Below are 13,331 nucleotides of genomic sequence, written 5' to 3'. Positions count from 1 at the left end.
CCGGTGCATTGAGGAGAAGCGCAAGATTCAATCGTCGATTACATCACTATTTTAAATGCTAGTGCAAAAACACTTGGCAGGCTTTAGCTACAGCCTATATATATTTGAATTCTTTAATATGGCGAATTTCTCAAAAGGTGCTGCAGTTGCCCTTTAAGCACTATTTCGGCTTTTAGTTATGATTTTTTTGATAAGCTCCCTCATTCGCCGATCAGACGCAGTACAAAATTTTAGGGTATGCTTTTTCTTATTGGCTTTATTGGCGAAATTATGAGGGATTCAGAAAAAATCATTACATGTGTACTATACTAGCGATCGTATCAACGTTAAAAATCTATAAAGAATTTGTTACCACGAGTAAAATTTGAGCCGTCGGTATGCCGCGATATCGAAACAATGGCCACTTGTTTCATTTTGTGCAGCTAGTCTAAGTCCAGTTGAAGAACAAATAGAAGGCCATGAACCTGCTCCAAGGCCTAGGATACAACTTGATGGATACAACTTTTACCTAACAGGTGTTTTCCTATTTTTCCTGCGAAGTTGTCACAACATGAACTTCATTTAAACTTCTTTTTGGCAAGTTGGGGCATATTGATCTTGCAAAAAGCCTTAGCGCAAACAGACACAGGGCACGAGAAAGACGACACACACACTAGCGTTTGTGCGTGCATGCGCGTGCGCGCGAGTGTGTTCGCACTGAAACCTGTTAAAAGATAGTGTTACAATACGGAACCCGTACAATTGTTCCACGCTGGCTGGAAGCCACACACTCGTGGTACTTTTTTGTTCATAAATCTTCTTCACAGCACACGAAATGCTTTGATGAAAGAAGGGTTGCTGCTGAGAACTTGACATTAAATTTTCTATGCAAGCTCTAAGTTATTAAGGGAGTAATTACTCATTGACATCCACCCGAGCGCAGCCATACGGCTACAAAAGAAAGCTATACAGCTTTCTCAGAAACTTCGTAGTTAAAGAAAAATTCGCCCTGGTCCGGGGTCACATCCGGGGTCCGGGGTAAACATTTGGCCAAGCTCTGCGTTGTAACGAGTACACGCCATCCGAACAATATTTAACCAATTCACGACATTTGGCTTTAAAGATTTAGTAATTAGTATCGTTTTTATGGCTCATCATGCCTCAAGTTAAGCGCCAACCGTATGAAACGACGTTCCTGGAGACATGACGTACGATGTCGACGGCCATCCCGTAACCACTGCCACTGGTATACGCCCGCACGAAGCGACGAGACTTGGTATAGAACGACGCGCTCTCAGTGTTGCTGTACCCCAGACAAAGGCAGAAATAAAAATGGAATGCATTTCTAAGGAACATAGAGCCGTTGTGCTCACACTTGGTAAAAGTGACTTGTCTCTCCCAAACCATTCCACAATAATTAACAATATACATACAAGATGATATTTGTTTACCCTTTACAGGTTATTACTTTAAAAACTGTAAGAGACACGTCGATGCGGTCTGTTAACTGGACTATAAAGCAAGGAGGGCATTATGTACCTCATGTGGGTCAATTATTAGGTTGTTAATTAACATAAATTAACTACTGAACTTTTCTATTCTTGACCTTCTGGGGCAAGGATACATTGGAAAAATTACGGCCGTCAACATTGAAGGTGAGGTCGGTTTTTATATTTTTCTAAACGGCATTCTGCTTTGAAATCGTCATCACCATCAGACTGACTCCATCGAGAGCATGGGAAAAGGCCTCTCCCGTACATCTCATGCGAAGGCAAGATAACCGCTGGTCCTTAAAGGTAACGGAGTGGATTCCAAGAGAAGGCAAGCGTAGCAGGGGGCGGCAGAGAGTTAGGTGGGTGGATGAGATTAAGGAGTTTGCGGGGATACAGTGGCCGCAACTGGCAAAGAAGGACATGGTGAACATGGGACTACGCCCTGCAGTGGGCGTAGTCGGGCTGATGATGATGATTATGCCTCTCCTATTAATAAAGTCCTGTGCCAGCCGCGGCCGCGTTATCCTGTCCGTTTACTTAACTCGCCGCCCGCTGCTACGCTTGCCATTTTGAAGATTGGCAGAGGGGGACGGCAGATGGTTTCTTGACAAACTCAAAGCGAAGAAAGGAAGAAAAATCCTCAAGCTGTTTGCCAAGGTTTCGGCAAAAGGACTTGCCTTGGTCGAAACGTTGGCCAGCAACCTGAGTCTTTCCTCCTCTCCCTCGTTCACTTTGTTGTCATTTTAAAGCCTTTTGAGTTGAGTTGACTTCCTCGCATTACCGAACTATAATATTGTATCGCTGGGCCAGGAATCTTCGTCATACTGAAGGCAATCTCTTCCACATCATCGATTACACCAACTGCGCCAGAGTATAATGCATAACAAGTGCGAAAGACGCCATTTTATAAACCACTGGCCCACCTCTATCGCCAGCACCACAGCCGCAGCTGCTTTCAGGTCCACCGCAGAAAAACAAGCTCGCTGCGTGTAATCTGTAACTGTCTGTATCTGAATATCTCTGCGTTTCTTCCTGTGACCACTGCTACCTGAAAATGCCTTTGGGGATTGAAGGTACAGAGATGTAAAAAAAGTTGGAGGATGCTTAAGTTTAAGCAAATTCCTACTATTGCCGAACTCCTGTTCTTGAATAAAGGGAAGGCGCATATGTTGGATGTACAATGAGTGTCCCTTGAAAGGCCTGTTACCAATTGATAGCGCTCATTGCCTGATTCCCTGAGTGATTCCATGAGTTGGCGATAGATTGTAGTATTTTACTTCTGCTCCTTTTGTGAAGCGCCTTCGCCGTCCTACAAAAGGCATATTTGGTGCGAAAATAAAACCAGCTGTGAGTGGCGCTGGTCCTGTCCCGTGTGTTCTATACTCTTGTCCTCGTTCGTAGCGCCGTTTTCATTACATTTTCAAGCATGAACAAACTAGCCCGAGCAAGTGTTTTACTTGTGCACATTGATAGCAGTTACTGGAAGAGAACGTTTTACATAATCTGATGCCAAAGGACCGAGGTTGAAAACGGCATGCCTGTTTACATATTCATAATTTATTGATATCGTCTTTGTGCAAGAAAGGAATATCTTTTTTTGCACGCTTCGGCTCAAATGAAAGCGCGCTATAATCCAGCACTGAGCTTCGGGGCCTTCTTTACTGCACTCCTAAAGATGAAAATGTGATAGCTTTCACATCGCCTGCTACGGTGTCTACAACGACTGTCTATTCATCTTGCGATTTCCGCGCCAAACTTCGGTTGGAACCGATTCCATTGCCCTAGCATGGTAAGTCTGAGTCGTCGCGTTTTAGAATGTTCGAGAAGAAAACAGCGCAGCCACAGGGACAACAGGCCTGGGTGCGTTGTCGAATGTGTCGAGGCTATGAAAATAAGTGAAGGTGGGTCAGTGAAGAAGTGGAGCCTTTCGCCGTTGGTTAATTTTATGAAGTCTGGAAAGCTGCGTGTGATGGTTTCCGATAAAGAAGGCTATGTTGTTGTACTCCCGGAAAAGCTATATAATGAAAAAGCCTGGAAGTCTGGCACAAAAAACTTTAAACCTGTGCGCACTGGTGTGAAAAGGCAAATGCGCGAAGCATTGCGCCTACTGGAGGAAATGAATTTAGAGCGCCTTCACTCCTTGGTTAAGAATGCCGAAAAGGACTCTCTGGAACTATTTTTTTCAGCGAAAACTCACAAACCCAACATTCCATTCCGCTGTATTGTCACGGAGCGCGATACCTGCCAATATGAGGTGTCAAGCTTTTTGCAAAGAAACCTGTGTTATTTGGCAATAGGCGATCCGTTTCTAGCGCCTGCGCCTGTCTCGTCGTCTTCTTCTCTTGTCCCTGTTGCTGCGCTGTTTTCTATAAGAATGTACCGACTCGTCAAACTCGCCGTTTTACTAGAATGTTCGAGTACCTTCCTTTAGATTAGAATGTGGTGTTATACTAAACCAATCAACCAATCCGTACTATTCCACTTCATTCTACTTTCCTGCATGAGCCTACATCTAAAATTTTCGGAGTCCTTTGAATGTTTTGAAGTATACCGAGGTCAAAGTTTTGGGGGTCCTCAGAATTTAAAATTTGGCGGTGCTCTATATTGGTCCACTGGTGGTGACGTAGTGTTCATGACGTCACGACACTCTTTAATAAAGAGAGAATGTCGTGAGAGAAGCCAGAAATTCTCTGTGCGACGACAGCATAAATGCTATCGCGCCAGAGATACAAATGCAGCTCAAGAGCACAGACCTTTCGGCTAGTTGGTTCATAGCAGACACGTACAAGCGCAAAAAAACACGGACAGAGAAAGAGACTTGGACGACACAAAGCGCTCGTGTTGTCCAAGTCTCTTTCTCCGTCCACGTTTTTTTTGCGCTTGTACGTGTCTGATACAAATGCAACCGATCGACAGCGGCTGTAAAACTTATGTCTATGCGTACAACGGTTCCGCATGAAGACGTGGCTCGCTTTCATTTTTTTTTATATTTATCAGCGTTACCTAGCACCGACTGAATGGTGGGTATATGTATTGGACTCAAATGGTAGCTTTCTCCCTTCTTTCCTCTTTGCAAACATTGCTTTTGGCCGTGAAAGGGGTGAGGGTCAGAAGAATTATTCGCCCATCCACGAAAGTTTAATTAAATGCGTAAAGGATACAAATAATTTTTGTTGGCATTCCGAGGCACCGCTCAATGGCAAAGTGAGGCTTTCTTTAGCGAGCGCATGTTTGCCACTCAGGAAAGAAAGCAGTAATGCGCCTGGAGGCAGGCGAAGACAAACGTAACGCTGTTAGATATCAGCGCTCACTGATACTCAAAATTTCTGGATATAGATCAGGAACCGTGCTCAGCCTCGGCGTATCACTCCCGCTCAGGCTTCTCGGTAAACAAAGTGGCGCCGAAGTGTCGCGCGACTCGTGCATTCAGCGCAGTGCATAAAGCAGTGCGCCCCGCTGCGAAGGTTCTGCTTTGCCCTGTGCCCTCCCTACTCTCGAACGGAGCCGACATATTAAGCCGAAAGACGCGGGTTCGATCCCAGCCTCAGCGGTCAAATTTCGATGGAGGCGAAATTCTAGAAGCCAGTGTACTCTGCGATGTCAGTGCACTTTAAAAGAACCCCATGTGGTGGAAATTTCCGGAGCCCTTCACTACGGCGTCTCTCATGGCCTGAGTCGCTTTGGGACATTAAACCCCATAAACCAAATCAAACCAGGGGTCTTTAAGGGTCAATAAATGATAAACCAAATCAAACCAAACGCCATCTGGCGCGGTGCTCGCCTGGTGCCAGAAGGGGTCCTGGTCTCCGTGCGCAACCCCCATCTCGAGCAGCCAGCGCAGGTTGGCCCTGTAGAAGGCGAAGAGCCTCGCGCAGTACTCCGGGTCGGGGTCGCAGTAGCGGGCGTACACGTTCGCGTAGTGCTGGTCTGTCATGCCCCGGGTGGCGACGCCCTCGGCGAAGCCCGCAGCGTACGCCTGCTGCGAGTCCCTGAAGCGGCCGTCCGTCCTCACGTACAGCGAGGCCCACCTGGCGACGGGGTGGATGGGGAACGACGAATTCGCATGGGCAGCACGTATGTTGGAAATCCGCTAAAGCGGTCTGGAATTTATTTATTTATTCATAAAAGGGAGTAATTACTCTTTGTCTTCCACCCGAGCGCAGCCATATGGCTACAAAGGAAAGCTAAACAGCTTTCTCAGAAACTTCGTAGTTAAAGAAAATTCGTCCTGGTCAGGGGTTCGAAGCCGGAACCACCGCTTCCCCGGAGCAGTCGCTCTACCAACTGAGCTAACCGGGACGGCAAGCTTATGGTAGGGCGAGAGCGAATTGATCATAACTCGAAGTGGGAACAGTGTTGACCAAATGTGGTGACCAAAGGGGGATTCCCCTGAACATCTGGTCAACAGTATTTATTTATTTATTTACTTATTTATTCAGTTACCCTAAAGGCCCGTGTGGGCATTACATAGGGGGGGGGGGGGGGGGGGGGGTTACAATGAAAGTTTCTAACGCGGAGAAAATACACAAACAGGCGAGTGCACGCAAAATTGGAACATGAAGCAAATATGTCATTGAGGTTAGATATATGCGGCTCATACAACATTCACAGCCTCAGGAAGCACTTCAGACTGTCGACAAATGTGACGTGGTCAATGATGGACGCCACGTTTTCCGGGAGCAGATTCCAGTCGCGAATGGCAAGAAGAAGCGGAAACTGAAAAAAACTGATATGTGCGGGCGAAAATGGGCTGTACTTTGTGTTGGTGATCCAGTAGCAGAAATACTTGATTAGCTGGTACTACGTGTAGCGCAGAAAAGGGTGAACGACTATGGTAAAGTTTGTGAAAGAAAGACATGAGTTGAAGCAACCTGCGTTTCTCGAGCAGTGATAAGTTAAGAGACCTTTTTATTTCAGATACGCTTGCTGTGCGTGAGTAGTTCTTTACGATGAACCGGGCAGCTTTGTTTTGAAGATTCCACTTTATTTATTAGATAGGTCTGATTCTTATCCTTTGCTTAAAATTCAAGCGACCTCTGGGGGTTTCCAGCCCTACATCGAACTAATACGGGGTAAATTCGTGGCTGTGGCATCCACATTACCATGAAAGCGAAATGCGCAAACGTCCGTTTGCTGTGCAAAATCAGTGCCCATTAATGAACCATAGCTGATCGAACTTAATCCGAAGCCCTCCACTACGGCGTCTATCAGAGCTCATGTGCAATCAATGGACGCTAAAACCCCCATAGCACACCATATCATAGCATAACAACAATTTTTGAAAGAGAAATATTCAACTTTCTAGCTGCTTCCCATAGATCCGCACCGTGTCCTCACTTGGCAACAGAGCAGGAAACGACATTCACAGTTCCTAATTTCTGACTTGCCCATGTGAAACTGAAAGATTTAGACTCATTCGAATATAATCGCATTGGATGCATAGGATGTCATTCGGTCTCTTTCGGTGCTACATAGTAAAATATAACGTAATTCGTAAACGATAGCAGTGATGATGAGTGAAAAGAGACTACTACAATTAAGGGACATCAGTGCGCACTAAACGAGTTTGAAATGGTTGTGTTGTATTTTTAACGCGGGTAAAAATATTTCTTTTCAATATTGTACGCTTCAAATATTATTTTCTGTCATGATGCAGCCCGTTCGCCTTCAAAAGCTAAGCCAAGTATAAAATCAACCAAGTATTCTATAAACGTGTAAACAACATGGCTGACACGGCAGAGCACACACACGCGCTGGAAGTGGGATTAACATTGAAAATGTGAAACGCTCAGTTAAAGCTTTATGCACTTCCGAGTTAAACGTACGTGGAACGCCCACTTAGAAGAAACACAGAACCCAAAATGGTCGACGGTCGCGGGTACTGCCGTGCTTAGAAGAGTGCAACCGAGTAAAGCACGCAGGTGACATTGACATAAATGTGTGGTTGCGTTAGCCATGATGTGACCCGCTAATGAAAGCTCAGTCGATGTACGCCCTAGCTGCTCAAACTGCGCGCAGGAAGTCACTTGAGACTGATCCTGTAGTGTTACCTCTAGCACACAGAATGGCAACGAAAACTCGCTTTACAGTTACAGAAAAGAATAAGAACATTGATGAATGTCATTGGCAAACCATCCAATCAAAGAATGCAGGATGAATTGATTATAAATGTAATAATAGCAATTTTAAGAAGATGGCACACAACGGCAACAATAAAAATCAATCAATCAATCAATTAATCCATCAATCTATCTATCAATCCTTATTTTCAGTGCCCAGGAACAACCCTAAGGTCTTTCTGCTTGTACACCATACACACACAAAGAAAAATGTGCATTCGTTTCCCCACAAAAGATAAAAACAAGTAAAGTATGGCAGCAGTCAAGGCGATAAAAAAAAAGAATCAACTAGGCCTCTGCTTTAGACAAAGGCGCGGCAGCGAACAGAGAGCATAACAAAAAACCGAAGTATGAAGAAAGCGAGAGCAGCGCAAAATGAAAACAGCTACAACAGGCAAGAGACATATAAATAACAAATAAAAAACAAACAACTGGATTGAAAACAATGAATGCCCATTCAAAGCAAAATACGGCATGCAGCAAAATACAATAAAAATAAACCAATCCAAATATGGACGAATATAAAACCTCTAAATAAAAAGCTAGGAATACAATCAAACATAATAAATAAATGTAATTAGTGAGCGTGTTAAAATCAGACGTGAGTACCTGGCTTGAAATACAAAATAATAATGAAAACAAGTAGAAATGACGAACAATTAATGATGAAAAACAAACAATAATTATACTGGTGGAAATGCACAGGAAAGCTAAAAACAAAAATGCTTGAAAAGGGAAGTTACATTAGAAATAAGGACATGCTCAAAGTGGGACGTTACGGACATCAAATATCAACGAAGAGAGAGAGAGAGTTTTCGAAAATATCAAGGTGAGGACAAAGAGAATTGGGCAGATTTTGCATTCTGTCCATAGGCGTAGAAACGTAGAAACTAGTTATGGCCTGAATTCTCTTCTGCTCTTTCGCGGTACCCGCAAAAGGATACGCGCCAGGAGCTGAGGGCATAGAATGTGACCGTAAAGAAGGTTATGCAAGAAAATTATATCTGCCCTCACACTAAGACAGTTAAGAGAGGGAAGCTGCGATAAGTTACTCCGTCTTAAACGAGAGCTGGAAGTGGAGCCAGAAAACCGATTTTGAAATATGCGTAAAAACTTTAGCTGAGTTCCGTCTGTTTTACCACATTTCAACTTGCAACTGTGATTCCAAAGAACAGACGCGTGCTCCATAAGCGACAAGCATATGGATATGCTAACCTTTAAGAAAAGAAGTGGGGCTCGGAACTCTCTGGAAAGCCAGCAGATGTAACCGAGTGTGCGCATAGCGCGTAGAGCAATGCGTTTAGTATGAGTCACAGTAGAAAAGTACACGAGGTCATTGATTTCATCAACCCTGGATAATGGCATACAATTCAAAGAATAAGAGTAGAGAAGGCTGTGTGTTTTACGCGCAAATGAGACAACCTTGGTTTTGGAAGAATTGAGAGTGAGACCATTCTTCGAGCACCAATTAAAGAAGTCAGATATGTCCGATTGCAATGACGGAAAATCTTCAAAAGAATGTGTTGCCTTGAATATTTTTATATCGTCAGCATAGAGGAGAAACGAGGAGTTTTTGACAACGGAGAAAACTTCATTAATAAAAACGTAGAAGAGAAGCGGTCATAATACAAAGCCTTGAGTAACTCCGCTGGTTGTAGTTTAAACAAATGAAGTTTCTCCATTGAAACTGACAAAGCAGAACCGATCAAGACAGATGCGTAGGAGGGCTTAACTGAAACTTCAGCAAAAGCTTTTGGAGAAATAATGAGTTTGTTAGTTTATGGGGTTTAACGTCCCAAAGCGACTCAGCCTATGAGAGACGCCGTAGTGGAGGACTTCGGAAATTTCAGCCACCGGGGGTTCTTTAACGTGCACAGACATCGCACAGTACACGGGCCTCTAGAATTTCGCCTCCATCGAAATTCCACCGCCGTGGCCTGGAGCGACCACGCGTCTTTCGGGTCAGCAGCCGAACGGAGAAGTAGTGAAGGAGTGGCAACATCGAAAGCTTTAATCAAATCACTGTAAACAGCTTCGACCTGACCTCTCGGAAGGACTTCAGCTGAGGCATACGTCATAAATGTGACAAGGTTAGTTGTAGTACAATGACCCGTCATGAAACCATTCTGATTAGGTATGATTGCATGTTTGAGGTGGAATGACACTACTTTATGGAAAGCTAATTAGAAAACCTTGAAGGCTGCACACAGAAATGAAATGGGGTGGTAGTTCGAGGCATCAGATTTCTTTCCGTATTTGAAGAGAAGAAAAACATGTTCCGAAAAACATGTGCAGAATTGTTCAATCAGCTATTAAATATCGCGCTTAAAACAAGGACGAAGATTCTACTGAAGGCTTTATTATGGCGGCTGGAATGCCGTCAGATACAGGGGACAAAGATGGTTTCAAACGTTTGCGACTCTCACTCGTCAACTCGTCGTCACAAAGAACGGAATTGGGTGCACCAGCTGGAAGGCATACGGAATCGCAACGAGGAGATCCGTACACGGAGGGAAAGTGCTCAACAAAACAGTCAGCGACATTCGGAGGTCGTGAGTTCAGATCTCACCTGCTGCTTGTGTCTGTTTTTTTCTTCTGCTTTATAATCAGTTACCTTTAAGGCACAAAATAATTACACTGTTAATCTCCCATTTAATCAACACCACAAATTAAAACAATCGCTCTCCTGTTTTTCTTGGTTGCAGTGACTCTTGGCTCCCTTCATACTTACTTAACCGTGGTAGACAAAAAGCGGATGGGAGTTGCAGGCATCGCCATGCCTGGTGTAAACCGGGTTGCGAACAACAAAAATTTATGGGGCCACTTTGGCTCTCTGAAGTGCTGCAAGGCGAAGAAAGCCTTTCCTGGCGCACTGTTTGTGCTGTACTAGTGCTTCATTTGACCTCAATTACAACTACACACTTTGACTGCCGACTCTGAGTGCTTCTCTATGCGACTCTCTAACTCTGCTTCGATGAGTTCAGTTGTATCCATGGCTCTGTTCGCAGTAATGAGGTATGTAATGTAGTCACCCACGAACGCCTTACTCGCCCTGTCGGGGCGGACGACAACTATTTTATTACTTGCCGTGTGCTACAAATGGGGGCGTCAGGCATCCGTGGGTGACCTCATTACTTCGAATCCGCGCACTCTGACGTCATAACCATTTCGACCAAACGAAAAACGTGACACCTCTGCTGACAACCTTCTGTCGACAACGATGAGGCATTAAAGGTTTTTGCCTTAAAAAAGAAACTTCAGAAGGTCAAAAGCTGCAAGGATCTAAAAATTGAGCTGTACGCAGTTTGACGCAAGCCAGCAGCTGTGGTGCCAGTCATAAGCGGTACATTGGCAGCTACCCTCAATGATCTGGAGAGGCACTTTGAACGTGCCAAAGTTCACAAAGTTGCGATCTCACAAACACAGAAAGTGACGTTGATGGGGATTTGACAACAACGGTTTAGGTGCTCAGGAAGAACATGAGATGTTATGGGTTAGAAGCAAGGCCTGACTGCGGTGTTTATAGCAAAGATAAAACTGCTCGCCGCACTCACCCATAGTCCAAGCGGCTATCACCCAACACGCATACGGCGATGATGTCCCCGACGCGCGTGTTGTTGTGAGCTGTGAGTCGTTTTCCTCGTGCGTCCCACGAGACGGCAACGAGGCGTTGCTTGCTGGCCGCCCATGCCGCATGCGTCAAAGCCAGTGCGCAGCCGAGCAGAAGACACAAGTCCCTCTTCATCTGGCCAACCGGAAAATGGCATACGCTGCGTTCCTGCAAAGTGCAATGCGAAACAACACCAGCTGAAGTAGCCGTAGCTTCAGGCCGTTCCATTTTGGCGTACCTTAGTGTATAACACTGCATCGACAAGTATCATCTACATGAGATCTCGTGGTCGTCATCCGGCATAGAGTTTCTTAATTCTTAATTTCTTAAACCGTCATTTAGCACACCTCCGTTCAAGTCTTTTGGTATTTCTAATTTCTTGTTCTTTACTTTGTTGCTACTGTCGTGCCATTTGGATGTTTTCTTAGTTATGTTTGCCTGCCATGTTTCCGTGTTTGCCTTAATCGCGCTATTTTACTCATTGTTCCTACGTTCGGTGAGCACATTATTCAATATTGTTGTGTTTTATTTTGTGCCGAGTGAAGCATCTTTGAAGTATCTTTATGAAGCATCTTTCAACCAACGTTGAAAGATGCTTCTGCAGGTAACTAGATATTGCGCACCTCGAAGTGCCGGCTTCCAAACTGATGGATCTGAAGGGTATGTTCACTTTATGTGTCTTTGCGGAGGAAAATAAATCCAACTCATCGCCTTATGCCTTCAGAAACACCTTCGCCATCGGCACAAGATTACAATCGTTCAATATCGAAATGGCCTGCTGTTTTACTACCGTGCAATCCACGCCGACTTGTTAAATGCATTTTCTGACGGCATCTAAAGCCTTTTCAGCAAAAACACCTTCGAGAGTTGCAACAAAATGACCTTCTTTATCTGATACAAGAAGTCACAATTTGTTAGATTCGAAATAGTCTAGCACGGAACCCAAGTCATTAATTCGTCGTGGACCCCTGGTGAAGCAAACAGGGCGTTGACCCTCTCTTGTAAGAACCTCGGGAGTACTGCCTCAACGACCTTCCTGCAGATGTTCCTCCACAAGGCCAATATTTCCACTGGCTAGAGAAGAGGCTCGTGAGAGCATTTTGGTTCCTGTTCAGACGTCTTTCGATGTTGCGGTGGTAGGTGCGCATCGGCAAGCAGCTACACTTTGCCAGCTGGTACTTCTGTCTCCTTCCTATGAAGATGTGGAAGGGCGAATGCCCACAAAAATTCCGTAGTGCGCTGTGAGGTGATGAACCAATATTTATACATCTTGACTAGTTGACATTCATTGCCATACCATACACACACCACTCACAAGCGTTTCTTGAAGTAACGAGCGTGTCGCCAAAACTCGGAACCCGTAATGAGGCAGATCCTTCTAGAAGGTCCGTTGAAGGTTGCAAAGGCCCGCAGTGAAGTTGAACACCCGTAGGCAAAGAGCCTTCCGCGAGTGTGCAAGGGGACTGTCCTTCATTTTTGAGGCGCCATTGTATGATGGTCTCCAGTTTTTAGGTCTGAAGCGGTTTTTCAAAAGCGACCACGTATGCTGAATGTATTTACCAAGGTGCCAGAAACCGGTGCTAAACTATTCATCTGGGCAATCGAAGATTGTAAAAAAATCTCTGCCTCTCCCGTAACCGAGAGTAGAGTAAGCATGAAATGTTTACGGGCCTAATGTCATCTCGGTGGACACCCGAACCGCACCGTACAGGAAGGGAGGAACGTCACCACCCGTTCAGCGCGATGCCTTGCCATTTGAACGCAAGGTTTTTTGAGGAAAGGAAATGGCGCAGTAATTCTCTGCCATCTCGGTGGACACCCGAACCACACCGTAATGGAAGGGAGGAACGCCACCACCCGTTCGGCGCGATGCCTTGCCCTTTGAACGCAGCGCTTCTCCCCCGGGCCCCTGTGCGCCTGCGCAGCTTTGCTTCGATGCGCGAAGCCCCTAAGAGTTCATGTATGACAACGAAGTGTATCGTGACATTTATGTGCTTTTTGCACGCGTTATTGAAATCGGAAATTATAATTCCGTGCATTATCAAACGCACAGCGACTGATATCTTGATAAACATTGAGAAGGCACTGGCAGCAGTTATTTTTTGTGACTCCTTTGGAGACCAACCGGCG

The 13,331-nt window shown here is 45.1% G+C and overlaps 1 protein-coding gene across 1 annotated transcript in view; it reads right to left on the bottom strand.

Annotated features, from left to right (window-relative positions):
* Positions 1-11,363, bottom strand: part of LOC149326751 (putative aminopeptidase PLBD2) — a 70,420-nt gene extending 59,057 nt beyond the window's left edge. Inside the window, exons 1-2 of the mRNA XM_089563101.1 lie at positions 11,146-11,363; positions 5,254-5,500 (exon numbers count right to left, since the gene is read on the bottom strand). Coding sequence (XP_089419227.1) covers positions 5,254-5,500; positions 11,146-11,336 — 438 coding nt within the window. The 5' untranslated portion in view covers positions 11,337-11,363. The remainder of the gene's footprint in view (positions 1-5,253; positions 5,501-11,145) is intronic.
* Between the last annotated feature and the right edge of the window lie 1,968 nt (positions 11,364-13,331).

This window comes from Amblyomma mixtum, chromosome 10 (genome assembly GCF_055824585.1).
Source record: "Amblyomma mixtum isolate Tamu chromosome 10, ASM5582458v1, whole genome shotgun sequence".
NCBI classification, from domain to species: Eukaryota; Metazoa; Arthropoda; class Arachnida; order Ixodida; family Ixodidae; genus Amblyomma; species Amblyomma mixtum.
The sequence above is the reverse complement of the archived record's forward strand: the minus strand, read 5'-3'. Positions and strand labels throughout refer to the sequence as shown.